At 41.7% G+C, this 26097-nt stretch overlaps 2 protein-coding genes across 5 annotated transcripts in view; one reads left to right on the top strand and one right to left on the bottom strand.

Annotated features, from left to right (window-relative positions):
- Positions 1–26097, top strand: part of RAI14 (retinoic acid induced 14) — a 96889-nt gene that overhangs the window by 48256 nt on the left and 22536 nt on the right. For all 4 annotated transcript variants that reach the window (XM_063422724.1, XM_063422728.1, XM_063422727.1 and 1 more), the window contains one exon: positions 206–336. In XM_063422724.1, coding sequence (XP_063278794.1) covers positions 206–336 — 131 coding nt within the window. The remainder of the gene's footprint in view (positions 1–205; positions 337–26097) is intronic.
- LOC134564406 (uncharacterized) lies at positions 17022–22769 on the bottom strand. The gene is made up of 3 exons (XM_063423240.1): positions 21503–22769; positions 17934–18003; positions 17022–17158 (listed from the first exon to the last, which is right to left on the bottom strand). The coding sequence occupies exons 1-3, from the start codon at positions 22756–22758 to the stop codon at positions 17123–17125; spliced, it is 1362 nt and encodes a 453-aa protein (XP_063279310.1). The 5' UTR covers positions 22759–22769; the 3' UTR covers positions 17022–17122.

A 26097-nucleotide genomic window follows, 5' to 3' on the forward strand; every position in this document is an offset into this window, starting at 1 on the left:
CATGGCTTAGGCACTGGCTTAAGCCATCAAATCCTTGGGAACCTCTGCTGCACAGCTTGCAGATTACTTTTATGTGGCTTTGTCTGTGCCATTCCTTTGGGTTGGGCTTTGGTTTAAGCTTTCAGTGGTAAATGTGTGCAGGATCATTCTGGAGAGTCTGTACACAGAGCTGGTACTGATAATACTTCTCCTTTCTTTTACTTAGACCAACGAGTGGAATAAGAATGACGATCGGCTGCTGCAGGCAGTGGAGAATGGAGACCCTGAGAAAGTGGCTTCACTGCTGGGTAAAAAGGGAGCCAGTGCCACCAAGCAAGACAGTGAGGGCAAAACTGCGTAAGTCCAAACACAGCCTGTGATTTAACTCGTGGAAAACCCCAGCCTTAGATGCATGTGCCACTTCTGTGAATTAATAACCAGATACTATCCTGAAAATGAACATTTCTTTCTCTTCTGAAACGCAACACATTCTGCAAGTCTTGGTTTGTAATTCTATGTTTAAAATGTCATTTCAAAATCTTAAACCCATTATGGTAACTTGAAGATTAACACACTACTTGGTAGACTGGGACCATTTTAGGACAGGGTATTTTCGGACAGGTAATTTCATGGCACACTGCAGATTGTACACTCCAAAAGGTATTAATCTTTGGGGATATTTTTTCCCATGGACATTACTTTAATAAGACAGAACTTAAGATATATTTTCATCCTAATGGAGTTGACTGAACCAAAACTGTGGTGGCAGTTTTAAAATCCTGCAGATGCTAAGGATTCACTAAGTGTTCCCTGTTTTGATCGAAGTGTGCTAATGAAAGTTCTGTGTAAAATAGATTCCTTTTGCTGTATATTTCATATATAGCGTTTTCATCTTCTGGTCTTCCTCTTGTTCTCCTGCGAACATTTTGAATTGTGGAAGATGAAAGATTCCACTAAGTAAATTACAGCCAGAAAATTGCTATCCTTACCCTTTTTTCCGTATGGCACAGAAAGATGATTTGGTGGATAAATGAGAAATAGGAGTCCTGTGACAGAACTAAAACCTTGATAAAATTCTGCATATATATGGGCAAAAGAGGACATAGAAGGGCACCACAAGGCAGTTTAGTCTTGGGAAGGGCAGCACAAAGCAGTTTATACCAAACTCTGAGTTCTAATAAATCACCTCTGGGTTACATTTATTGAGTCACATTGTGCTTCTTTCTTGGTCTGGTTCAATTTCCTGTGTCTGCTCTATTTCTGCTCTGCATCTGAGGAAACTGAGTGATGGATTGACTCATAATGACCTGCAATTTCTTACTGCTGAAGTCCAAATCATCAATTATGTCAAGTGGGCTTTCTTCTCCATACTTTAATAAGTTTTTAATTTTTAAAAGTTGCATACATATGTTTTTCTTTTGGTCATTGAATCTTCAGAATTACAACTATATTTAGCATTTCATGTTTTTACCATCAACATAACTTCAGACCTCAATTCTTAAGGTCTTCTTAAGCTGCACTCTGTATACAGTGTATCCAGTGTAACACCTACTTTGCAAGTTTCAGGTATGAGTTGATACTATGGATTTTTGTAGAGAACCACCCAAGACTGAGTTTATCAGTATCTCTTAACTCTAAACATGTAGCTATGTGTTGGTGCAAGGATTTTTCAGCTTTTCACGATTACAACAGTCTTTATTTGCAGCTACTAATAAGTCAGTAAGCATATATTTGTATGAATGATGCTGTTACTCATAATGCAGTTGCAAATACTTCTTTCAATTGCTTGGAACAAATGTGAGTTAGTGCTATAAAGATCTTGGCTGCTTCTTCTTCTGTATGCTCATTTAACTGTCATTTACTTTTAAAATTTTTTCTGTGTCATAGTTAAAAGGAAGCTTGAGAGAAAGGAAAGAAAAGCAGCGTTGCTGTGATTTCAGTGCTGCAGAAATACAGCATGTCAGGTCTCATTCTATTTCCAGTGCTTTGGGAAATTTAGCAGACCTGCTCAGGTTATTTCTGTCTACATTTTGAAAGATAGAGACTGACAGGTGTGGAAGCAATGACGCTAACCTGGAGAGACATAGCTACCAAAGGTGGCCCAGAAATGTTCTCCAGCATGTCTTAGTAATATTGGGCTGTGTCTTTTTTGTGTTTTTATCACTCCAGAATATTTTTTGGTGTGTACAAAATGGAGTTCAGCCATTATTTCTATATAGACTTGTTTCTCCTATGTTTGCAGTGTGGTGCCGGTGCTTCATTCCTGCCATGTGTCTGGGTGCCTGACACAGCTGGCTTTGCCTGGCCTCAGAAGCTCTGCTTAGAGGAGTAGACCCTTCTGCAGCCCAGTAGTGAGGTCTGTTGGTGGGCTGCAAGAGCATGCAGATGAGATTAGCTACCTCATCTGTAACATCAGCTACTTCTGTGCCGGGAAATTGTAATCTGCACAGGGGTTTTTGGGAGAGCTGTCCACCCTTGTGCTGAGATTTCACAAAATCACAGAATGGTTAGGGTTAGAAGAGACTTTAAAGATCATCTCATTCCAATCCTTTTGCCATGGACAGGGACACCCACACTTGGCCATATTGCTCAAAGCCCAATCCAACCTAGCCTTGAACACTTTGGGAATGGTTCTTCCACAGCCTCTCTGGGCAACCTCTTCTAGTGCCTCGCCTCTTTCATAGTAAAGGATTTCTTATTACTACCATATCTAGATCTACCTTTTTTCACTTTGAAGCCATTTACTTTGTTCTGTCTCTGCATGCCCTTGGAAAAGGTCTCTCTCCAGCTTTCTTGTAGGTTCTCTCTTAGGTACTGGGAAGTGCTACAGGGTCTCTTCAGAGCTTCTTCCCATGACCCTTGCACATGGAAAATAAGGCAGTGATTGGTGACAGCCAGCATGGCTTCAATAAAGACAAATAATGCCTGACAATTCTGTTGGCCTTCTGCAGTTGGGTCACAGTTTTGGTGCATGAGGGAAGAGCAACAACATCATCTATCTGCACTTGTGCAGAATACTTGACACTGTCCTGCACAACACTCCTGTCTACAACCTGGAGAGACATGGATTTGTGGGATGGACCATCCTCTCTCTCATGAGGGCAGAGTAGAGAGGCAGAATCATCTCCCTTGACCTGCTGCCCACAGAATTATTTTGATGCAGAGCTGGATATTATTTCTGGGCTGTGACCTTGTCGGCCCATGTCCAGCCTCTTGTCAAGAGGCATCCCCAAATCCTTCTTGGCAGGGCTGCTCTCTGTCCATTTGTGTCTGTCCAGCTTGTGTTTGTGTTTTGGTTTAACCTAACCCAGGTTCAGGACCATCACTTGGCCTTGTTGAACCTTATGAAGCTCATGTGGTTTCACTGGTTGCATTTTAGGAAGTTGTCTGCAGTGCCATGTAGGAAGGGAGCTCTTTGGATAAGTGTTGTATTGATCCCAGTGGGTATATATTGATGCATTTGTTTCCTTAGCTGGAATGAAGCTGACTAACCAGAAGAACATGGTGGATTTGATTATGTAACAGAGTGCATAATGTGATTTGGAATGTGCTTGAAAGCAAAAAGGACAAACAATTACACATTGCAATACAGGTTTGTTAGCTCCATCATTGTCTGTAGCCTTAAGATGTGACGTGTTTATTTTAAGACTTTCCCATTCTTTTTGTTAACAACCCTACAAGCACAATTTTCAATACTGTCCAGATGTTTGAGATACAGTAATATAGTGCATTATTTTAAAAAGAAGGGGAAGAGGATAATTTTTCATGCTTAGAGAGGTACTTTTAAGTTTTTATTTTATAAGTAGATAGCTTCCTATTATAAAATCCTTGAACTGAAAGGAACAGAGACCAGAACTAGGGATATTCTTTATTTGTCCTGCTGTGTACTGTGTTTATCATCACATATCCTGCTATGATGTGCTCCAGCTTTGGCTCAGTTTTGGGCATTACCAGCTAAATTTCCTCTTTGTGTTCTCTTTAGTTCTGTCATTTAGCTCCTTTACTGTGTGACCTGCAATAAAAGGGAGGTGCTTAAAATAATGAGGTCTAGGTACCTCATTAATTTAAGGTATTAGTATTAAGGTAGGTATGTCTTAGACATAATTTTTACAAATTTTCATTTAGAGGTTTAACTCCTCAGCAGTATCGCTTTTGAAAAAAGGTATTTAAAAGATACTTTGTCAGAATAATGAAATTATAAGTTTTTTAAGACTCACTTGACTTTCCACATCATACCCTGCCTTTGACTAAGTCCTTTCTAAAAACAATAAATCACTTTTAAGGCCATGGAGCAAGTCCACCTTTTGTAAGTTGACACAGTCCCATTGTTGCTCCCACTTACATAGCACAGACTATTGCCAAGCATAGTTGTAATAGAACCTATCTGGAAATCTGACTCTGTCATTGTAGTCTTACTTTGCCAGATGGGTTGGTTGTTTTTTCTTTTGGTCCAGCTTCCTTAAACAACAAAATGATGCTTTCCAGCTTGGAATTTGATCATTTAAATCCACTCAAACTAAACAAAAAAAGGTTTTAAAAAAGATCCCTTTTGGGAACGATAGGATTGGATTCATTCATGTGCTGCATTTTCCACAAGATCAAGTGTTCAAACTGGCTGTTATTTTAAGAAGCTACTGCCATTATTGAGGGGAAGTGGAGGGATGGGGGTGGGGGAATGATTTTGGAAAGGATTTACAGTGTATAAATGGTAGCACTTCCTTGTCCTGAAATTATTTTGTCAGTGTGCCAGTCCATTACTGCCATGTTTGCATGTTTCTGCAAGGTACTAAACTAGAATTAAATGCTTTTGGCTATTAAGTGAAACAGATCCCTGTACATTTTTTTTTGAGCTGCAATTGAATCAGCTGTTGTTTAATAAAATTACTCTAACAATAGTACAAGAAAGCTTTAGAAACCTCTGCAAATTTGCTCTTTAAGGACTCTTTCACAAAACTGCTGCCAGTAGCAGTTAATAGAAAAGATATATTTTCATTTGAAAGAGACCGTTCATGCCTTGGAGGCTGAACTAAAAATAAATTTTGCAGCATATTCCAACTGCAAATACTCAATATTTATTATGTACATAGTATTCATTTTTGTTTTCTTCCTTTCAGATCTTACTGTATAAGGAGGTGGGGGTGAGTGGCATGAAGAACATCACTTTCCAAAAAGTAGATAATGTTTTTATTACCTTTGAGAGAGAATGTTTTCTTGTATGTAATAATATTTACCTTAAAAGAAGCTATTGGAAGAATACACAGAATGATAGTATAATCTGGGTTGGGTAGGACCCACCGGGATCATCAAGTCCAAGTCCTGTCCCTGCACCAGACACCCCAAGAGTCACACCACGTGCCCAAGAGCATTGTCCAAACATTTTGAATTCTATCAGGCTGATGCTGTGACCACTGTCTTGGGGAGCCTGTTCCAGCGCCCGACTCTCTGGGCAAAGAATCTTTTCCTGATCTCCACCTTAAACCTCCCCTGACACAACTTCAGGCCGTTTCTTTAGGTTCTGTCACAGTCGCCCCAGAGAAGAGAGGTCAGTGTCTGCCCCTCCTCTTCCCCTTGTGAAGGAATTGTAACTGCAGTGAGGCCTCCCCTCAGTCTCAGCCGCTCCTCACACGGCTTCTCCTCCTGACCCTTCACCATCCTTCTGGCCATCATTTGGATGCTCTCTAATGGTTTAATGTGTTTTTTATGTTGTGGCACCCAAACCTGCCCCCAGCACTGGAGGTGAGGCCGCCCCAGCTCAGAGCAGAGGGGACAATCCCCTCCCTTGCCCGGCTGGCCTTGCTGTCCCTGATGGCCCCAGGACAGGGTTGGCCCTCCTGGCTGCCAGGGCACTGCTGGCTCGTGTCCAACTCAGCACTGACCAGGAGCCCCAGGTCCCTTTCTGTGGCCCTGCTCTGCAGCATCTCCTTCCCCCGTCTGTCTGTAATCCAGGGCTGCCCTGGCCCAGGGGCAGAATCCAGCTCTGCCCTGGTTGAGCTCCATGCAGTTGGTGATTGCCCGGCCTTCCGATTTGTCCAGGCCTCTCTGCCCTCAAGGGAGTCAACAGCTCCTCCCAATCGTCTGCAAACCTACTTAGTGTCCCTTTAAGTCTTAAGAAGAGCAAAAGGCCGAGACTAGAGCCCTGTGGAACCCCACCAGTGACAGGTCACCAGCCTGATGTCACCCCAGTCACTGTAACCCTTTGTGCCCCACCCATGAGCCAGTTGCTCACACGTCACAGGATGTGTTTGTCCAGCTGTGAGTTGGACATTTTGTCCAGAAGAATGCTGGGAAAGACAGTATCAAAAGCTTTGCTGAAGTGCAAAAAGATACAGATAACATCCACTGGCTTCTCTGGATCAACTGGGTGGGCTACCTTATCGTGAAAGGAAGTTAGGTTTGACAAGCATGACTTTCCCCACATGAAGCTATGCTGGCTATGATTAACGACTTCTCCTGCATTGTCCTTAAGGTGTTTTTCAGTACCTCCCAGGAGGATCTTACCTTACCAGGCACTGCAGTGAGACTGATAGGCTCAGTTTCCAGGGTCCTCCTTCTTTCTCTTTTTGAAAGCTTAGACAATATTAGCCATCTTCCAGTCAGCTGAGACCTCTCCAGATTCCCAGGACTGTTGAAAAATTTTCAAGAGAGGCCTTGTATCAGCCATCTATGTGGGTATTCTCTAATGAATCCCTCGTAGTTTATAGGAATCCAGCTGGAGCAGCAGATCCCACACAAGTTTGTGGTCAGCTGAGCATTGATCATTCTTCTAGCCATGGTCCTCCAGCTCAGGCCACTGGGACCCCCTGAGAGAAATGGACAGTGCTCCCCACTTTTACAGTGACTTGTGGATGTTGGCAAACACTCTGTGGTTGTGTCTGGACCGACAGAAAAGGACCAATTGGCAGTGCAGAGGGAAACCCATCTGAGCCTCTGAACTGTGGCGTAATATCACCACCCAGATAGAGAAGCTGGCTGTAGAAGTGCCTCATGTAGATGCATACGAATGCAAGAGTCAGGCTAATGAGGAGCTGTACATCGAGGGGAAAAAAAATTAGTTTACTTTTATCACAGTATTTAATTTGTCTAGGTTTCAATAACGTCTAGGTTTCTGAACATGGTCAAAGTAAGAAAGACCACAGGGATCTCAACCTTTGTTTTATCTCTAACCAACAGATGGCTGAAATCTGGTTCTTATTCCAAAATTTCTTGTAAAGTTTATTTCCATGAGATATCTGGGTGTAAAAGCTTTTGTCTCTCTACAAAATAAAAAATCTTTTCTGAAGTTCTTTTTAGGCTCAAATTGTGAGTGTTCGTTTTTTGTCTTCTCTCCTGCCCTGCAGCATTTTCAGGGATATAATTTTATTAAGATGTTGATATTAAGTTTCCTGAAAAATTGCTTTTCCACTTTAGAAAAATGCTCAGAAATGCTAATGAAACTCTAGGCCATGGTTGGATGAATGTGTCCACTGCCAGGATACTAAATTGGGCTAATTAACTTTCTGTTATGTTCAGTATGAGCTGATTGTTAATGTATGGTGAGAGGGAATTCTTTCATCTCCACAACAGAGGAGCAATACTTAACTTTGATTTTATAATTTGGCGATACATGAAAAAATCCACGCTGCCTACAAACACCACTGTATTGAGAATCATGCAGGCTTTTAAATTAGATCCATTCAGTGAATTCATGACAGTGCTTTGTTCCTGGCTCTTGACTGAAACTGTGTAGACCATTTCTGATGGTTTTGACCCCCCTCACTTGGCCCTTCCAACTAGAGTTGGAAAATGTCATGATCCAGTTTTTAGTTCTTGCCTACACTTTTGATAGGATTTGAAATCAACAGCATCCAGGCTCTATATACACATTTTAAAAGGAATTTTTAGAAGACATTTTAGCATTTTTATACCTTCATGTTATTAGGAAAAAAAAAAAAGAGAAGGAGCCATCTTCTGAAGAGACAGAAATTAATCATCTTTAGTTGTATTTCAGTTACAAACATCCTAAACTTTTTACTTTGTCTCTTTAGTGATTTCCTATGTTGTAAATCAAACAAATTCCATGTATTTAAATAGCAAATTCCCTATTCCATATAAAGTTCTCTGGGTGTTGAGAAGCCTCCCAATGGGTTTTGCGTTTTACATGCATGGTGCTTCGTGCAGATGATATCTAAAGTTCAAAGGTGAAACAGTCTGCTGTTTTCTTGTAGGACCCAGCTTGTGTCTTCTGTTCTGTATTTGATTTTTCACACAGCTGATGGCTATTCTTAAGAATGTTTGTATTTCATTCTCTTTTAGTGGGGCTGTCATCTCAGAGAGAAGCAAATCCTCTTCTGAAGGGCCCTTGTACTCATGTTTGGGTAGCCTGTGAGCCTCCTGCCCACAGGCAGGATCAGCCAAACCTGTAATGCAGCATCAGGCAGCCACTGGAATTCCCTGCTGTTAATGCAGCTCCATTTGCAGAGTTGCCAAATACCCAGTTTTTGCCAGACCTGGCCAGCCTTCAACAAGTTTGTCAGTTGCTTGGATCAGAGCACAGCCTGGATGATTGGGAGTTTTTGTATGCCTGGGTTGAAACAGCTGCAGTTTGGCTCATGTGGAGGCAAAACCCAGTGCCCCACTTTCCCGTGGGGAATGCTGTGGCTGCTCCCTGCACTTGCCCCATCTGAGCTGGCAGGAGAGCCATGAGGGAAGCGTGCCTCTCATGGGTTGGGCCAGAATTAACCTCTTCAAGGCTGGAGGGGACAGGGTTAAGTCTGCAGTTGTTTTTCAGATTTATATCTACATAATGGGCTGCAGTTGCTTTACATGTTTTTTCAAAGACATATGGAACCAAATGAGCTGTAGGTGTAGATTTTAATTATACCTACTGGCTGTTACTGGCTTAAAAATGTACTCTAATCTAAGAAGGGGAACAGACAGCCAAAACAGAGCAATGTGCAAATGTTGAATTTACTTAAGTTTTTTTTAAATTTCAAACTGAGGTCTCAGGGAATAGACTATGCTGGTGGCTGCTTATTTACTGGACTTATGTTTCACTCTGTTTTCTGCTACCTTCTTTACAGGTGCATTCTGTGCTATGAAACTGCTGAAAAGTAGCTGGAAAGTAACTGAAAAATTCAGAAAAACTCTGAAGTTGCACATGCTTGTGGTCCAACCCTCAGTCCTCTTCCAAAATATGGACTCTTAAGTAGTACAGTTATTCTGAAATACAAAATAAAAAGTATATTGCCATAATAATCCAAAGAGTTTACTTTAAAAAAATATTAAATGGTCATATTACCCAGTGGTCTTTGAAGAATGTGTTGCAAGTAGATTAATAACTATAAGGACATATTATTGCTGCATAAGTACATATTATTGCACTTGGTTTGCAATTATCCTATGAAATAAGAGAAGTTCACTTTGTACAGCTTAATTATAAAAAAAAAAGTAAATCCAGTTTCTTCAAATCTGAATCGATGAGAAATATTATGAGTGTAAAAGGTACAGAAACATCAAAGACAACATATCCTGAGCTATCCCTTGTCAATACCCCTCAGGTTCATAAGGATATTTCTGCTCATCCATTCTTGGAGCACTAGATGCAGTTCTTAAGTCTTGCTAGATTTTCATACTACAAAGATTATTTGGTTTAGATTAACCCTTACTCAATTGCTCTCACTTTTTCGAGTGGTTTGGGACTACGCTGCTCTAATGTTTATGACTTTCCATATACTAAGGTGATTATTAGCAATTGCTGACCCACAGGCAGGAATACCAAGTGGGTTGTGTGGGAGGATGTAGTTATTGCCATCATTTTCGGGCTTAATTTTAACTTTGAACTTTGTTTGGCCTTGAAAGGGCTGAAGATGGCTAGCTGGTTTTACCCAGTTTCAGGAAGAAAGTCATCTTTATGTAACTTCAGGTATCTTTATGCCCATCTTTACCTGGGCACATACTCAGGGATTTCACCCTGGACTAGAAAGATGATATGCCAAAGGGCATGTTTGTTAGAAGGTAACTGAGCACCTCTTTGGATGTTATACATGGGATGTGGTCTTAAAGAAACTATCAGAAGTAATCTTCCCTATTCATCTGCCTTCCTTATCCCTCTGTACTTTGTTTGGAGGAGGCTCAGGCCACACTGCACAGATTTCTGGGCTCTTTAAGCTTTTTGAGACTTCATTTGTCATACTGTGTTAATTTTTCTACTCTACAACTGCAAAAAGTAAAAACAGTATGTCTAAATTTCAGACTTTCTGTCAACACCTAGGAATGCCCTGAAGCTTCTGCTTGCAGAATCTCTGTTGCATTTTGCTGACATTAGTTCCTGAGGAATTTTAAAATAGACACTGTGCAAGAAACTTTATGTGATAAATCTAAATTGTGAGCACTTGTGTTTACAGTTAATGGTGCATGGAAGGAAAGTCCATACATTTCAGACTTGAAGTCTGTGTTAATGTGGTAATAGAGTTTGCCAAAGAAAACTGTATGTGAAAATGGAACTGCTGGAGCACAACCTGAGAAAGTATAAAGCTGCTGGGGATCACAGAAATCTCTCTGAAGAGCAGCTGGGTGGATATTTTGCTGAGTTTGAAGCCTAAGATCAGGAGTCTGTAGCTTGCCAGCTCCTGTGTTGCATGATGCAATTGCTTCTTTTCTATAAGAAAATAGTCATTTAAAAGGCTTGCCTTTTATTAAAGTCCTACAGCTCAAGGTGCGTATGATTGAAACAAGACTTTTCATGCTATGATGCAAAGCTGGAAATTATGTGAAAACTGCATTTGTTGTGGTTTCAGTGATGGGTTTTTTGGTTTTGTTGGTTTTTTGAAAGCTGTCCCAGAATACATGCTAACAAAGAAGGGGCATTCAGAATTTTTATCAGAGGGTTCTGTGTACATTGGGGCAGGGCAGACGCCATGTCATGTTAAAAAAGAAGGACACAGGCTGTGTGCAGCACTTCATTTTACTGTGGCTGGTGCCAAAACAGAGAGAGGGGAAACTAATCTCACACAGCTCCTGGTAAACCCATATCTGCCTCTGTCAACTTCTTAAAATCTTGCACTGCACTCTAGAAGTTGTTTGTAGCACCTCATTGATTGAACGTTTTAAAACTCTGAAAATGTAATTTTCCTAGGTTATAATGGTGCCAGCTCTGATTTAAAAACAAAATGTATTTCCTCTCTTTCTCCTAAGATAATTTTTGAAATCTTTTGGCTGCACGTATGCAAGTGACAGGATAATTATATGGAATACCACCATTGCTGAAAGCCACATTTTTTACAGTTGCTCTTGGGAGTAGGTAAAATGGGTGCAGCGTGAAGCTGTAATTTTTATTTGTTTGAAGAAAATAATAAAAAACCCCGAAGAACTTGTGTGTATTGATAGTTATTACCTGAAGATGTCTCATTTTCTTTTAAGACAGTCTGATCTGCCGAACATTGGTGTGGTTCCTCCATAACTAAATGGCTGGTTCTCCCTACAACACATATTCTCTCAAATGAGTGACAGTATCTTGGTAATGCAGTCAGGAAAAGATGAAGATCCTTTTGACTTTCATAGCAAAACCTTCATGGTTTAATTTTGGGTTTAAGGTGAAATTCTACATGCTGCTCCTTATTTTTCACTGACATTGCATCTGTGCTGCATGATGAAACAATGGAAGGTAGCTTTGATTTTCAGCTGGTTTTGTTTCTTGTGCCAGCTCACGTACCTGCCTGTGCTGGTGCAAGGGGAAGCAGAGCCCAGAGAGGGCTTGCAGAGGAAGGCAAAGACATCTTCAGTTTCAGGGCTGTTCTGTGGCTTTCCTAATCATTTAATCTGAGGGTGGTAATTTTTCTATTTTTGGGTTCAGGGTGTGTAAAAAAGGACTTACTTTCAAAATTGTTTTAATGTTGATAAAACCTCAAGGTCTTCACAGATGAGTAAACCGTATTCTTCTACAATGACTGGTCATGGTGCTACGTGTGAGAGGAGACCACACTGGACTTCTTCCTGTGTGACACCAAGTATTCTCTTCATGCAGAATGTGCTGCTCTAGTGGTAACTCATGGCTCTTTCTTGTTCAGGTCAGGTCTTGGGAACTTTGGTGCTTGTGCCACTCAGCCTGTGGTGGAAAGCAATCAAAAGCCAGATCGCACCTACTGTGTTTATCTGTTGTTATTGAAGGAGGAGTTGAGGCCTTGAGGGATAACACTGTAAGCTAGGTGCTGCTTCTAAAATATATGAAAGCTCCAATTAGTTCATAAAGTCAGCCAGGTTATCAGAAGGTCACCTTGTGGCTGAGATAGCTGGTGAATTGCTTGCCTGCAATGTTGGATCTGGTAGTAGCAAAGCTTATATGTCTTCCATTTCTTTTTTTTTTTTTCTTTAATCAGCAATACAAGATCTCTTAGGCAACTCTGTATCTTTATCATTCTTGTTTGTTTGTGTGAAGCTATTGGTTGGTGGGGAAACTATAAATCATCATCATCAAATTGTTGGAAGGCAAATTAGATCTTTTAAAAGTTAACAAAGAGTTGAAATCCATTAGAAAATGAAGAAGAATGATCTGCCTTGGGGAGGGATGTTTTTACTCAAAATAAACCTTGACAATGAGTGTATATGAGTTCATAGTGTTTTTCAAACATTCTTGCACTTAAAATATTTTCAGAGCACTCAGATTAAAATTACAGAGAACAATAGTATTATACACTTGCATATAAGTTTGACTAGGTTCCATGTTTGTCATAATAGGAAATAGCAAACAAAATATGCACTTAGCATCCATAATTCAGCCATATCCTTTACTGGCTTTGGATTTTTATAAGTAGCGTGTTGAACTACGAGAATGCTAATTCTCCCCAGAAAAAACTCTGGAGCATGACCTTGCTAAGCAGAGATTGAATCCTCTGATCGGGTGTAATTCTTCTGCTTTTTCCCCCAATTTTCTTTCCACAAATGAAAATTTCCTTGTTAAAAGGTTAGTGTCTTAAATTAAGACTTTTTTTTTTTCTGATTTTATTATGTTCCACTATGTGTAACTTCCCCTAGATATATAGACCACCCAGTTGTTTTAAGCCAGCTGTCAAAATACCATTCAGTAAGAGGATTTGCAGGAAGTAGCTCTGCAAATGGTTAAGCAGAGAACCTGAATATAGCAGAGCCATATCCTACTGCTAATATCACATTAGCAATTGCCATCAGCTACAGTTTTACAAGTCTAACCCCTAAATGTGGATTATTTCTCTTCTTCTACTTGTGGTGTAATGATTTGTAAAGGAAAGTTTTATGGGAGCTGAGTAGTAGAAATTACAGTCCTTTTTAGTTTGAATTAGACTGACATTTAAATCATTTCTGAAAACACTCATTCTTAGTCTTTTGGCAAAGACTGTCTCTGTATGAACTCCTGTACTTTGTCTGTCAGATGCTAGTTAAAAAGTCTTCATTCTGTTGCTGGTTTAATGTTGTGACGAAAAATGTAGAAAAGATAATTTGCCCTGAATAAGGTATAGGCTTGTTTAGGACAGATGTAAGTGCTTCACCCATTGACATCTTGTATCTGTAAAAAATCTGCTGCTTCAGAGTAGTTCAGGGATGTCATACACAGCTGTGGCCTCTGTTCAGGCAGCAAGCATCATAAAAAGCGTCTATCAATGTGGGATTTTCAATTTGAGTAACATTTCAGATCAAGAAATTTGAGGTCCTGACAAGATTTTGAGGTGATAACCTTGTAGCTGTTCTCCAGAATCTAAACCTCATGAAATGAGTTCACTCTTACTTTAAAACTAGGCTTTGCATTCCTCACAATAAACATAATTTTTCACTTTTTCTTGTTAACTAATTATGAGACCTGTACATTCTCAGTAGGAAAAAGCAGTGTTAACCTACTGATCTTTCATTTGCAGCAGAGGTGAATCTTGAACCACTGGGAATGGTAGCTGCTCCTCTGCTCACTGAAACATCTGGATACAGTAAAAAGAGACCATCCCACTCCTCAGGAAGAACAGAAATGTTTTACAGCAATAAAAGAAATCTATCTCAAATCAGTTCAGGCTGGGCTATCAAGATGTGGGTCTAAGTGGCAATAGCAGGCTTATCTATTGTGAAGGGAAAATGAACTATGTTGAAATGGGATTTTCAGCGGAATGAGATTCCAACTCTCAGTGTGGCCCTTGGCCCAAATCAAGTCTTACATGTTTGTTTTTGTTTACCTAAGTCATTGCATAACCAGGAAATGGCAGGAAAAGTTGTTTGCTTTCATATCAAGGAAAGTTTATTCATAGAAGATGCAATGCCTAGGCTGGGTACGGGTATAAAGTCTCTAAAGATCTTACCACATCTTGATTTCTAAATAGAGTAATTTATTTATACAAAAGCACATATCTGAAGGCAGAGAGTTCTAAGAGCGGCCTTATTCTACAACCAGTTACAAACCTAGGCAAAGAAAGTCTAAACAAGACAATAACTAAAGCATAGAAATCTTAACACACAGAGTTCTAATGAAACAGCAAATAAAGCACTGAATTCCTAACAAACAAAGCTCTAATAAAACTCTAGACAGAACATATAATTCACAGCCTCAGGGTAAAGCAACCTCTTATTACTGTCTGCATTTTCAATCGCTGGGATCACACTAACAGAGAGGAATCGATCACAAATTTCAGACAGGAATCTCAGCCACAGGGATCGTAGTAACAAAAGGAACCCCGAAATTCCAAACCCACACAGAGCCCTCGGCCACAGGGGCGCGAACGCAACGGGAAATCCCGAACCGCACAGAGCTCCCGTCCGGGGGATCACGAGGGCAGTGGGGGCCCGAGCCGCGCAGGGTTCCCGAGGGCAATGGGGGCCCGAGCCAAACAGGGTTCCCGTCCGGGGGACCGCGAGGACAGATGGAGGGTCCGAGCCGCGCAGGGTTCCCGTCCGCGGGATAGAGAGGGCAGACAAAGGGTCCGAGCCGCGCAGGGTTCCCGTCCGCGGGATCGCGAGGGCAGTGGGGCCCCGGGGTCCCTCCCCACACAGAGTCCCCGACTGTCCCAACCGGCGCACCGGTAGCAAGTGCTGCAGGGGAAAAGGGGGGACCCCGGGGCCCAGGTCCCTTAGTGCGGGGACCGCGATGTATAATACCTTAAAATCCCGTCTTGGCTCCTGTCAAGGACCGTTCCTCAGGTTGCAGAGAGTGGAGGTTGGATCGATGGATCGAATTGATCAATCAATCGATGCCTCTACCTCCAACCCTGAGGCTTTTTATCCCCAATTGCAAAATGCATATTCATATTTTTTATCTACACACTAACCAATCTAGGTACAATTCTAAAGTTCGTAAAATTACGAAAAACAATATCAGAACCTACGCACTTAACATATCTATTAACGCAAAACACTATCTTGCTAGCCTCAAGTTCTATCTTGTTATTGTAAAAAACCTCTATTCTATCATATATGAAAAACTCTATCTTCTCTGCATAAAGTCTATACGAGTTACAAACAGCAGTCTACCCTATTTTTGTTATGTCTTTAAGTTTATACGAGTTACAAACAGCAGTCTACCCTATTTTTGTTATGTCTTTAAGTTTATACGAGTTACAAGCAACAATCTACCCTATTTTTGTTATGTCTTTAAGTTTATACGAGTTACAAGCAACAATCTACCCTAGCAGTCAGACACTTTGAAAAGGTTTAAGGCTTAAATTTCTACTTCATGTGTGTGTGGCTTTATATACTTCAATTTTTCCATAGGTTTTAGCTCAATTTCTCCATTTTTCATTTTCTGTGGAGGATCCATGGGAACATGGACTCCAACATCTCCCCCTCTCTGTTGAAATATAAAAGCTTTCTCAATGGCATTACTAATCATCTGTCGAATACATTGAAGCAAACAAGGCACCATAATCAATATAATTATTATAATGATTAAAATGCACACTCCTGTTTTTATAAGTTGTCTCATCCATGATGTTAAATTCCATCCTTTTAACAGACTATCTAACCAAAATCCATTTTCAATCCCAATCTTGGATACTCCTTCCTTAAGTTGTTGTATGCTTTTATGAATAGATTCTGAATGATCAGATAAATTCATACAACACATTCCTTCAAAATCCTTACATCCATGACCATGGGCTAATAAAAGATAATCAATAGCGGCTCGGTTTTGCAAAGTAGCATGTCTATTAGCTTTAGCATCTGTCAACATATCACTTAGTACAAGGGAGGTAGAATTAAATTCTTTGCTCAGCCAACACCCTAAATGATCAAGTTGTCCTAAAGCTGCAGCCGAACTAAACTGTGGTAATAAAATAGATGTCGCAATTCTTCTCCCATAACCCCAAGATGCAAAATCATCTTGGCAGTTTGGTTTATATTTCTTAATAGCTCTTTTGTTTCTATTCTCTATAAACATTTTTACATCGGGTGTTAGCAACGTAAGTTTTCCAATACTACAAGGCCCACCCTTAATATAAGCTGGAATGGCAGGCCAAATCCTATCTCCACAAATAAAAAACATTCCCCGGGGTAATTGATAGGAAACATTATTAAATTTAGATTGCACTAAAGCAGTATAATTACACCAAAAGGTCTGATTTTTGTATATCTCATGATTAGGGGAAACATCTAAACTTTCCTCTTGTCCTGTGTAATTAAATTTAGCACAAAAGGTCATCCGCACAGAACCAAGTATTTCCAATTCTTGAGGTTCAAAAGATGCCTCGGGAAGGTGTGGGACCCACCAATCCCATACATCTACAGGGGTCCATAAATCCCATATAGTTGTTCCTGCATAAATACCTTGCATAGCTCTATCATATTTTTCTGGAATTGGCCAAATGTCCACTGGCACACCAACTAAACAGGTAGAAAATGGTTTTTCGGGAGTTGTATTAGATAAACATATGGTGTCCAATCCTGAAGCATTAACTAAAGCCACCCACACATTTGTTTTAGGCTGATTGACTGGTAAGTCAGAACTACTAAAAGTAAGCAAAGCAAAAAGATAAGAACAGAATACATAATTATTTCCCATATCTACTAATGAAAACAATGCTATCGTTTCCCAAAGTTCACAGTCTCTTATAATCGAAGCCTTTGGCAGCAGATGCAAACTGAAATCTCTGCGCAGTTCACGTCTGTGTACCAATCTCTTGGGTCTCAGGGTGTTCAATGTCTCCCGGCTTCCGATATGGTTTCACGTTTTTGGCTGGAATCCACCTGGGTCCAGAATCTGTTGAAATACAAGCAAAGCCCTTTCCCCAAGTTATCAAAGGAAAGGGACCCTCTATTTTCCCAGTTTCTAGATTTCTAATTAAAACTGGAGGTTTCTCCTTTAACTTTGCTTGCGAATTATTAAAAAAATGTCTAAAAATCGGCGGATCAGGCTCAGAGGAAGAACCATTCAAAAAATTATAAACATACAAAGCTTTACTCAGTCTCATCTGTGGTGTGGCTTGTGCCATTCCCCCCCTCTGCTGATCTAAAATACACTTCAAAGTATGATGTGTTCTTTCTACAATTGCTTGACCTGTAGGAGAGTGAGGGATGCCAAAAGTGTGCTGAACACCCCAATCCATTAAAAATTCAGTTAACTGTGTTGCCCTATAAGCAGGGCCATTGTCTGTTTTAATTTCTCGAGGGACTCCCAAAGAGGCAAAAGCCTGCAAAAAATGCTGGCATACATGCTTGGCTGTCTCCCCAGTGTGTAGGGAGGCATAGACTGCTTTTGAAAAGGTATCTACAGATACATGGATGTTTTTAAATTTCCCAAAAGCAGAATATTTGGTAATATCAGTTTGCCACAACTCTAAGCTTTGCAGTCCCCGTGGATTGACAGCTCCTGTTGAGACAGGAGGTCGTACAAGTTGGCAGTCAGGACAGGCACCTATAATTGCCTTTGCCTGATCTTTAGAAATGCGAAAAGTTCGCATAAGTGCTTGTGCATTTTGATGGAAAAATGCATGACTCAGTTTTGCTTGTTCAAAAATATTGGGCAGAGGACTCACAACAGCCACTGTCAGTTCATCGGCTCTTGCGTTTCCTTCTGCCAGAAATCCTGGTAACGAAGAATGAGCCCTAATATGAGAAACAAAATATTGATTAGTTCTATTTTGCAAAATTTTATAAAGACATGTAAGATACCGATATAAGTTGTCATTATTAACATCCCTTAGAACTGATCCTTCGATTCTTTTAACTATATTTGCTACATATGCAGAATCTGTAATTAAATTAAAAGGTTCTTGAAAGAGCTGAAATGCTCTAACTACAGCAGCCAGTTCAACTATTTGGTGTGACCCCTCAACCTCCTGAATATCTGACTCCCATTTTTTGCTTATCTGATTTTGCCATGTAACAACTGACTTGTGTGTTTTCCCTGAACCATCAGTAAACACTGTGACAGCCTTTAAAGGTACTTCACTTAAAACTGGTTTTTCTCTAACACTTATTTTTGCCCGTAAAAGTTTGTGACTGGGAAAATGAATAGAACAAGTTCCTGAATAATTTAACAATGCAATTTGCAAGTCTTCTGATTGTTGTAAGGCCCAATCAAAGTATCCCTTTTTCAATGGTAAATAAATTACAACAAAATCCCGACCCGCAATAGTTAGCAGTCTTTCTCTGGCCCTGATTATAATTTGAGCCAGCATTTCCATTGTAGTGAAGATTGTCTTTGGAGACCTGTAAGGCAAAAAGACCCATTCTATTATTATCAAAGGATCATTATGTGAAGTGTCCCATTGAAAAATAAGACCATACAACTGCAATTTTTCTCCTAAAACTGCAAGAAAAAAGGGCAATGATGGTACACATCGGTGAGCTTGTCGCTGTTGAAGAGCTTCAGTAACCTTTTCAAGTGCCTTTTGAGCTTCATGTGTCAGGGATCGGGGAGATGTAATGTCACTGTCCCCTTTGAGCAGATCAAAAAGCGGTGCAAGTTCATCATTGGTAATTCCCAATATGGATCTGATCCAATTTATTTCTCCTAGAAGTTGCTGTAAATCCTGCAAGGTGTTAACTTTAACTCGGAGCTGTATTTTCTGCGGCTTAATTGATTGCTCAGTCATTCTCCATCCTAAATATTTCCAAGGTGAGGTCTCTTGAATTTTTGAGGTAGAAACCTCAAGTCCTGCATTTTGAACTGCTACAAGAACACTGTCCCGAGCCTCTTCCATTTCTTTCTGGCTTGAGGCTGCAATGAGCAAATCGTCCATATAATGTAAAATTGTTGCCTGTGGATGTTTTTGTCGGGCTGGGGCCAAGGCTCGAGCCACATACCATTGGCATATGGTCGGCGAGTTTTTCATTCCTTGCGGTAGGGAAACCCAGTGATACCTTTTCAGGGGTTCCTCCCTGTTGATACTTGGGACAGAAAAGGCAAATCGTGGGGCGTCATCTGGATGGAGGGGAATATTGAAAAAACAGTCCTTTAAATCAATGATGACAAGAGGCCAGTCCCTTGGAATCATTGCGAGAGAAGGGAGTCCTGGTTGCAAAGGACCCATGTCCTCAATTACTTCATTGATCTTTCTGAGATCATGAAGCAATCTCCAGGATCCAGAAGTTTTTTTGTGGATGACAAATATTGGTGAATTCCAGGGACTGTTGGTTTCCTTAATGTGGCCTTTCTGTAGTTGTTCTTGTACAAGTTTTTTGAGGGCACTCAACTTTTTCTTTTCCAGGGGCCATTGACTCACCCAGATAGGAACGTCTGTTTTCCATGTTAACTTCAGGGTGTTGAGTGCCGTCATGGCCCCTACTAAAAATCCACCTCCAATTTGGCTCCCCACTGGGACAGCAAATCTCTCCCCCATGCTGTGATGGGTCTCCTTACAACAAAGGGACGAAACTTTGCTGTTTTCCCTTCAGGTCCTATCACTGTAATCATGTGTTTACTTTGAAGGCACACCTCAGCCCCCCCTATACCTGCGAGAGGGTCCAAGGGCGTTACCAAAGTCCAGTCTTTTGGCCAAAACAGATAAGAAATCACCGAAACATCCGCACCGGTGTCTAAAAGGCCTGAAATTATAATTGTTTTATTACCATAAGTCAAACTGCAAGTTAACTTTGGCCGATTACGACCTATGTGTTGCACCCAAAGTACATCCAGTGACATACAAGGGTTTTCAGATGACACTTGTTGATTTTCAGAGAGTTGTTCTGCTATATTAGGTGGTAAAGCAATAGCTGTAGCTATTGGAGTCTCTGCTGGAATAACAAGCGGGGGGTGCCATGCTTGAACTAGAACAGTCAATTCCTCATTACAATTTGCTGAAACAATAGATGGAAAAACCACAAGTCCCAAAATCTGGTTTCTGTCCTTGCCTATAATCAGAAAGTCCTGTCTCCTGTACGATGTTCCTGTCACACCCGTGGGTACCACAGTATAACAATCATGTAGAAAATGAATTAATTTGGAAGTTGCCAGTTCACATTGCGCCCCTGGTGGCAGTAAATCGGTGTTCCTTGGCAGGTGGCTGGCAATCCGACAAATGGGGCTTGGCTCGAGCAATTCACACACCTGGCCCCTTGAAAGCTCTCGGGTTGCTGGTACACCACTATTTGTTTCCTCACGCGGTGGCCCGCGCTTCTCCCTAAGTTTCCCGGCAAAGGATTGCCATCTATATCAAATTTAGAACGACATTCACTAACAAAGTGTTTTCCCTTTTTACATCTTGGGCAGCGATAAGGTGGTTTTTGAGTTTTTACCTCAGAACAGAATTTTGACATATGACCAGGTTTCCCACATCTGAAGCAGAGTCTCTTATCGTTCTTATTCTCCTGAGATGTTTTATTTTGCTGAATTGCTGAACTAAGGCCTTCAAGTGCTTTAGCAAGCTTATCATCTCTCATTTCTGCTTGAACTGCAAGAGCCTTTTCAAGTTTTTCTCCCAGAGCCTCTGCCTGGATTGTAGCAATGTGTTGGGGAGTTTCAATTTTGCTACAAGCCTCTAACATTTGAGGCACAGTGGGTTCAGCATCTGGCAAGTTTCGAATGACCTTTTTGCACTCCCCATTCGCATTTGCATAAGCAAGATTGCGAAGGAGAATTGGTCGGGCCACATCATCTTCACATTGTCTCTCTAAAGCTTGTGTCAAACGATCAATAAATGCTGCATAGGGCTCAGTTGCCCCTTGCTTTATTCCTGTATAGGTCCCCTCAGGGACCCCAACTGGCTGAGTAAATATTAAGGCTTTACGGGCAGCATTTTTGATATCTCTTAGTACATTTCTATCTAAGTCTAATTGATCCTCTGGCCTATCATGTGGTGGATCTCCAGCCATATCTGCCAGTGTTATTGCAGCATGAGGACCACCAGCATAGCTCTCTCGAAGTTGAACCAAAAACCTCCTCCATTTGGATTCCCACAGCATATACTGTGACTCTGTTAGTATTAGATTAGCAATATAACGACAGTCATATGGTGTTAGATCAACATTTTGGAATATTCCTTTTAGTAATTGTTTAAAATAGGGTGAACCCAATCCGCTTTCTTTAATAGCTTTTCTTAAATCTTTGATGTCCTCATGACTAAGTGGTTCCCACCGTGGATTGACCCCCCCTCTGCCATACCTGATTGGCATAACAAAAGGTGGCTCATTAGCCATTTCAAGATCTCCTTCTCTAAGTGCCTTACGTCTCATGGCAGCCCAGTCTGTCAGGGATTCACGCTGTGTTCTTCTTGAAAGACGATTCGGCTCAGGCAAAGGTGGGGGGACATCCTCATCTGAGGAGGGTGAATCTTCCTCTTGACTGGAGTCTGATAAGTCTGTGATTGATGAATCTAATTCATTGTTTGCGGTTGTATTGTTGATGGCTCTGCTTTGGTGTCTTACAGTTCTATTATGTCTTGTATTAGTGTCCTGTGTTTGATGCCTGCCCGCCCTGTTCCCCCCTCTCGGTGAGACATTAGTATTCTCTAAGTCCTGTGTAAGGTCGGGGGGAATCACGACATGCGCAGAAGGCGTAATGAAGCAGTCCATAAAGTGGTGTGGGCGAGCAGGTATCTGCGCAGGCGCTGAAGGTAGAATGATGTGACTTGGCGCGGGCGCTGAGGGAGGATCAATGTGGCTCGGCGCAGGCATGACGTTGTTCCGCTGCGCCGGTTCTTTTCCGTGGCTAGTAGAGGTCGCGTGGTTGCGCAATGGCGGCACGGGTGCTCGTGAACGCTCCCTAGGTCGCGTTCCTGTGCGTCGGTGCTCGATGGGTGGTTGTCGGTTAAATGCGTTGTCGTCAGTCATCGGCGGCGGCGGCTCCGGTAAAGAGGAAGCCACGGCCGCCGTTAATTTGTCCAGTGTCTGATGTACATATTCACTGGTTTGCTTCGCAAGCCGTAAGTTGTCGCATGGCCGCAGAGACGATTCCACCGGGAAAGATGGCAGGACCCCGGTCTGCGCTCGATCCACGATCTCTGCAGAGGTGGGCTGCGGCGGGACTCCCAAGGCGTTCGGGTCCTCCCGGCACGGATTTGTGTGCGTGGGGGGGAGTCCCTCCGCAGCCCCGGGTTGCGGACGGAGGTGGCACGGAGGGTCCGGCCATGCCGCAATCCGCGTCTCTGATCCCGAGTTCGCGGTTGTGTGCGATGGAGCCTCGGCGGCCGGGGGCCGGCGTTGGAGCGGCGGTGGTGCTATACCATCCACCGTCCCGCCGGCCCCGGGCTGCGGCATGGTTTCGGCAGTGGAGAGAACCATCCCTTGTTTCTGAGGAACAGAAAGACATTCATCTGTGCCCCCCACCGCCCCCAAAAGCGAATCACGATCCCGGGTTTCCTCAGCGGTTTGCGACACGGCTGTATCAAATAAAGTAAGTTCTGAATTTCCCATTTTCATTTGTGATTTGTTAAAAACTTCTACAACCAGTCTCCATGTTGGTAATATCACTGGTGCAATTTTATCTCCTCTGGTAACTTCATCAAATAATTTGATCCCTACTTCATCCCAGAACGATTTACTTAATGCTAACAGTGGTTCCGTTTCTGGGAAGTATTTTTGCACATATATGAGCAGATCCTTTAAATCCTTTCCAGAAACATCATAGCCATTATTCAAAATCAGTAACTTTAAACAATCATAGATGTGTTTTTGTTCTTTAGACAAATTATTCCCCATATTTAGGATTACTCCAGACCCTTATTTCGCTAGTAGGCACGGCAGCTTTCCCAGCGTCCTGGAGAAAGCCTTAGAACACCGCCCTTATCCTTCCTTCGGGATACAGATTCTTTCAAAAAGGCCCGCGCGCGGGAATGCTGTTTTCGTCCTAACAGCCGATTCGAGCAGTCGTCTGGAGAGACCTGGCCGTTGCTTATGGATAGCAATGTACGCCGCTCTTAAAACGAGGGGCATCAATTTGCCTAGGCTGGGTACGGGTATAAAGTCTCTAAAGATCTTACCACATCTTGATTTCTAAATAGAGTAATTTATTTATACAAAAGCACATATCTGAAGGCAGAGAGTTCTAAGAGCGGCCTTATTCTACAACCAGTTACAAACCTAGGCAAAGAAAGTCTAAACAAGACAATAACTAAAGCATAGAAATCTTAACACACAGAGTTCTAATGAAACAGCAAATAAAGCACTGAATTCCTAACAAACAAAGCTCTAATAAAACTCTAGACAGAACATATAATTCACAGCCTCAGGGTAAAGCAACCTCTTATTACTGTCTGCATTTTCAATCGCTGGGATCACACTAACAGAGAGGAATCGATCACAAATTTCAGACAGGAATCTCAGCCACAGGGATCGTAGTAACAAAAGGAACCCCGAAATTCCAAACCCACACAGAGCCCTCGGCCACAGGGGCGCGAACGCAACGGGAAATCCCGAACCGCACAGAGCTCCCGTCCGGGGGATCACGAGGGCAGTGGGGGCCCGAGCCGCGCAGGGTTCCCGAGGGCAATGGGGGCCCGAGCCAAACAGGGTTCCCGTCCGGGGGACCGCGAGGACAGATGGAGGGTCCGAGCCGCGCAGGGTTCCCGTCCGCGGGATAGAGAGGGCAGACAAAGGGTCCGAGCCGCGCAGGGTTCCCGTCCGCGGGATCGCGAGGGCAGTGGGGCCCCGGGGTCCCTCCCCACACAGAGTCCCCGACTGTCCCAACCGGCGCACCGGTAGCAAGTGCTGCAGGGGAAAAGGGGGGACCCCGGGGCCCAGGTCCCTTAGTGCGGGGACCGCGATGTATAATACCTTAAAATCCCGTCTTGGCTCCTGTCAAGGACCGTTCCTCAGGTTGCAGAGAGTGGAGGTTGGATCGATGGATCGAATTGATCAATCAATCGATGCCTCTACCTCCAACCCTGAGGCTTTTTATCCCCAATTGCAAAATGCATATTCATATTTTTTATCTACACACTAACCAATCTAGGTACAATTCTAAAGTTCGTAAAATTACGAAAAACAATATCAGAACCTACGCACTTAACATATCTATTAACGCAAAACACTATCTTGCTAGCCTCAAGTTCTATCTTGTTATTGTAAAAAACCTCTATTCTATCATATATGAAAAACTCTATCTTCTCTGCATAAAGTCTATACGAGTTACAAACAGCAGTCTACCCTATTTTTGTTATGTCTTTAAGTTTATACGAGTTACAAACAGCAGTCTACCCTATTTTTGTTATGTCTTTAAGTTTATACGAGTTACAAGCAACAATCTACCCTATTTTTGTTATGTCTTTAAGTTTATACGAGTTACAAGCAACAATCTACCCTAGCAGTCAGACACTTTGAAAAGGTTTAAGGCTTAAATTTCTACTTCATGTGTGTGTGGCTTTATATACTTCAATTTTTCCATAGGTTTTAGCTCAATTTCTCCATTTTTCATTTTCTGTGGAGGATCCATGGGAACATGGACTCCAACAATGCAAGTAAAATGCACCACTCCTTAAGGCGTCCAGATGGTGAGAACTCCAGTGTTTGCAAACCTGCAGGTTTTGCCTCAAATGTTTTAGGAAATTATGTAGCTTGTAAAGAATTACTCTGTACTGAAATGAATGTCTACAGTCTACTTTGTTCAAGAGCCTGCCTTGCTACATACGAGTCCTCAATATCTACTACTCAAGTATTTGGGTTTGGGATTTTTCTTTGTTTGTTTTGGGTGGGCTGTTGTGTTTGTTTGGGTGTTTTTAACTAAAAAAAAAACCCAAAACCCACAAAACCCACCAAAAAAAAACAACAAAAAACCACCACAAAACCAAAAAAAACCCAAACCAAAACAAAACAAAAAAACAAAAAAACCAAACCAAAACAAAACAAAAAAAAACACCGAACCAAAGCTGGGGTTATTAACTTTAAAATCGGAACTGCTTCTTGAGGGGGAGAGTTTGTCCAACACGCTGTAAATAGTGTAGTTTAAATATGTCATAGGTTCATCCCATTCTGGAGTTGTTCTCTCCATAGAGCAGGACTTCTGTTTATTAAACTAGCAGTTAAGTAACTGTATCCCCCATTCCCCTGCAATTGCTTTGAGACTGTTAAGAAGAAATATCTCACTACAGTTTTATGTGAGAGATAATACCAGAAGAAGGATGCAGAGACGAGACACTCAGCAAGCTGTTCTTTGTGAAATAAAACATCTGTGTGTGATGACTTGTTGAGAACTACCATGGGAATTGTTTTTGTTGGTGGGATTCATGTGTTCATAGCAGCATAGCCTGAAAGGAGTTATTTTTAATTTTCTCTGATACTTTTTTGCAGTCAGATTTTACCTAAATAAAACTTCTTTAGCACTTCCATGTTCATGTTGCATTTGGCACCATCCTACAAAGTCTGTCCATAAAACTTCAGTGCCCCAGATTTAGCCAAGTTATTATTATTCAGGTATTTATTATTACTATGAATATTGTCAGATGTAATTTAGCCAAGTGTGTGCTTCACAATCTTCCTAATCTTCCTAATACATACATGAATTTGATTGTATTTTGTGTTTAAACAAATGTATCTTAACATGTTTTGGTATTTTTCTGGTATGTTGTGCTGGCTAAATTAGAGGTGTTGGAATTTGTCAGACTCTTCTTGTGTCCCTCCCCCAGTCATTTTCCCAGAGCCTGAGAAACCACTTCTTCCAAAGAATGTTTACACAACTTTGCATTGGTCACCAAGTACATGAAGTTTTGGTTTTGAATGACTAGAGAACAGACAGCAGCAGCGCTGCATGTGCTCTTGGAAGTG

The sequence above is a fragment of the Prinia subflava genome, chromosome Z (genome assembly GCF_021018805.1).
Source record: "Prinia subflava isolate CZ2003 ecotype Zambia chromosome Z, Cam_Psub_1.2, whole genome shotgun sequence".
Classification (NCBI taxonomy): domain Eukaryota; kingdom Metazoa; phylum Chordata; class Aves; order Passeriformes; family Cisticolidae; genus Prinia; species Prinia subflava.

What these genes read in the sequence shown, in the direction of transcription:
- LOC134564406 (XM_063423240.1), bottom strand. Translation starts at nt 22,758, where the DNA reads ATGAAAATGGGAAATTCAGAACTTACTTTATTTGATACAGCCGTGTCG. An exon ending in CCTTTTGTTATGCCAATCAG is followed by an intron (nt 18,004 to 21,502) that starts GTATGGCAGAGG and finishes TTCTCATATTAG; the next exon opens with GGCTCATTCTTCGTTACCAG. An exon ending in ATGAACTGACAGTGGCTGTT is followed by an intron (nt 17,159 to 17,933) that starts GTGAGTCCTCTG and finishes GTATTTCAACAG; the next exon opens with ATTCTGGACCCAGGTGGATT.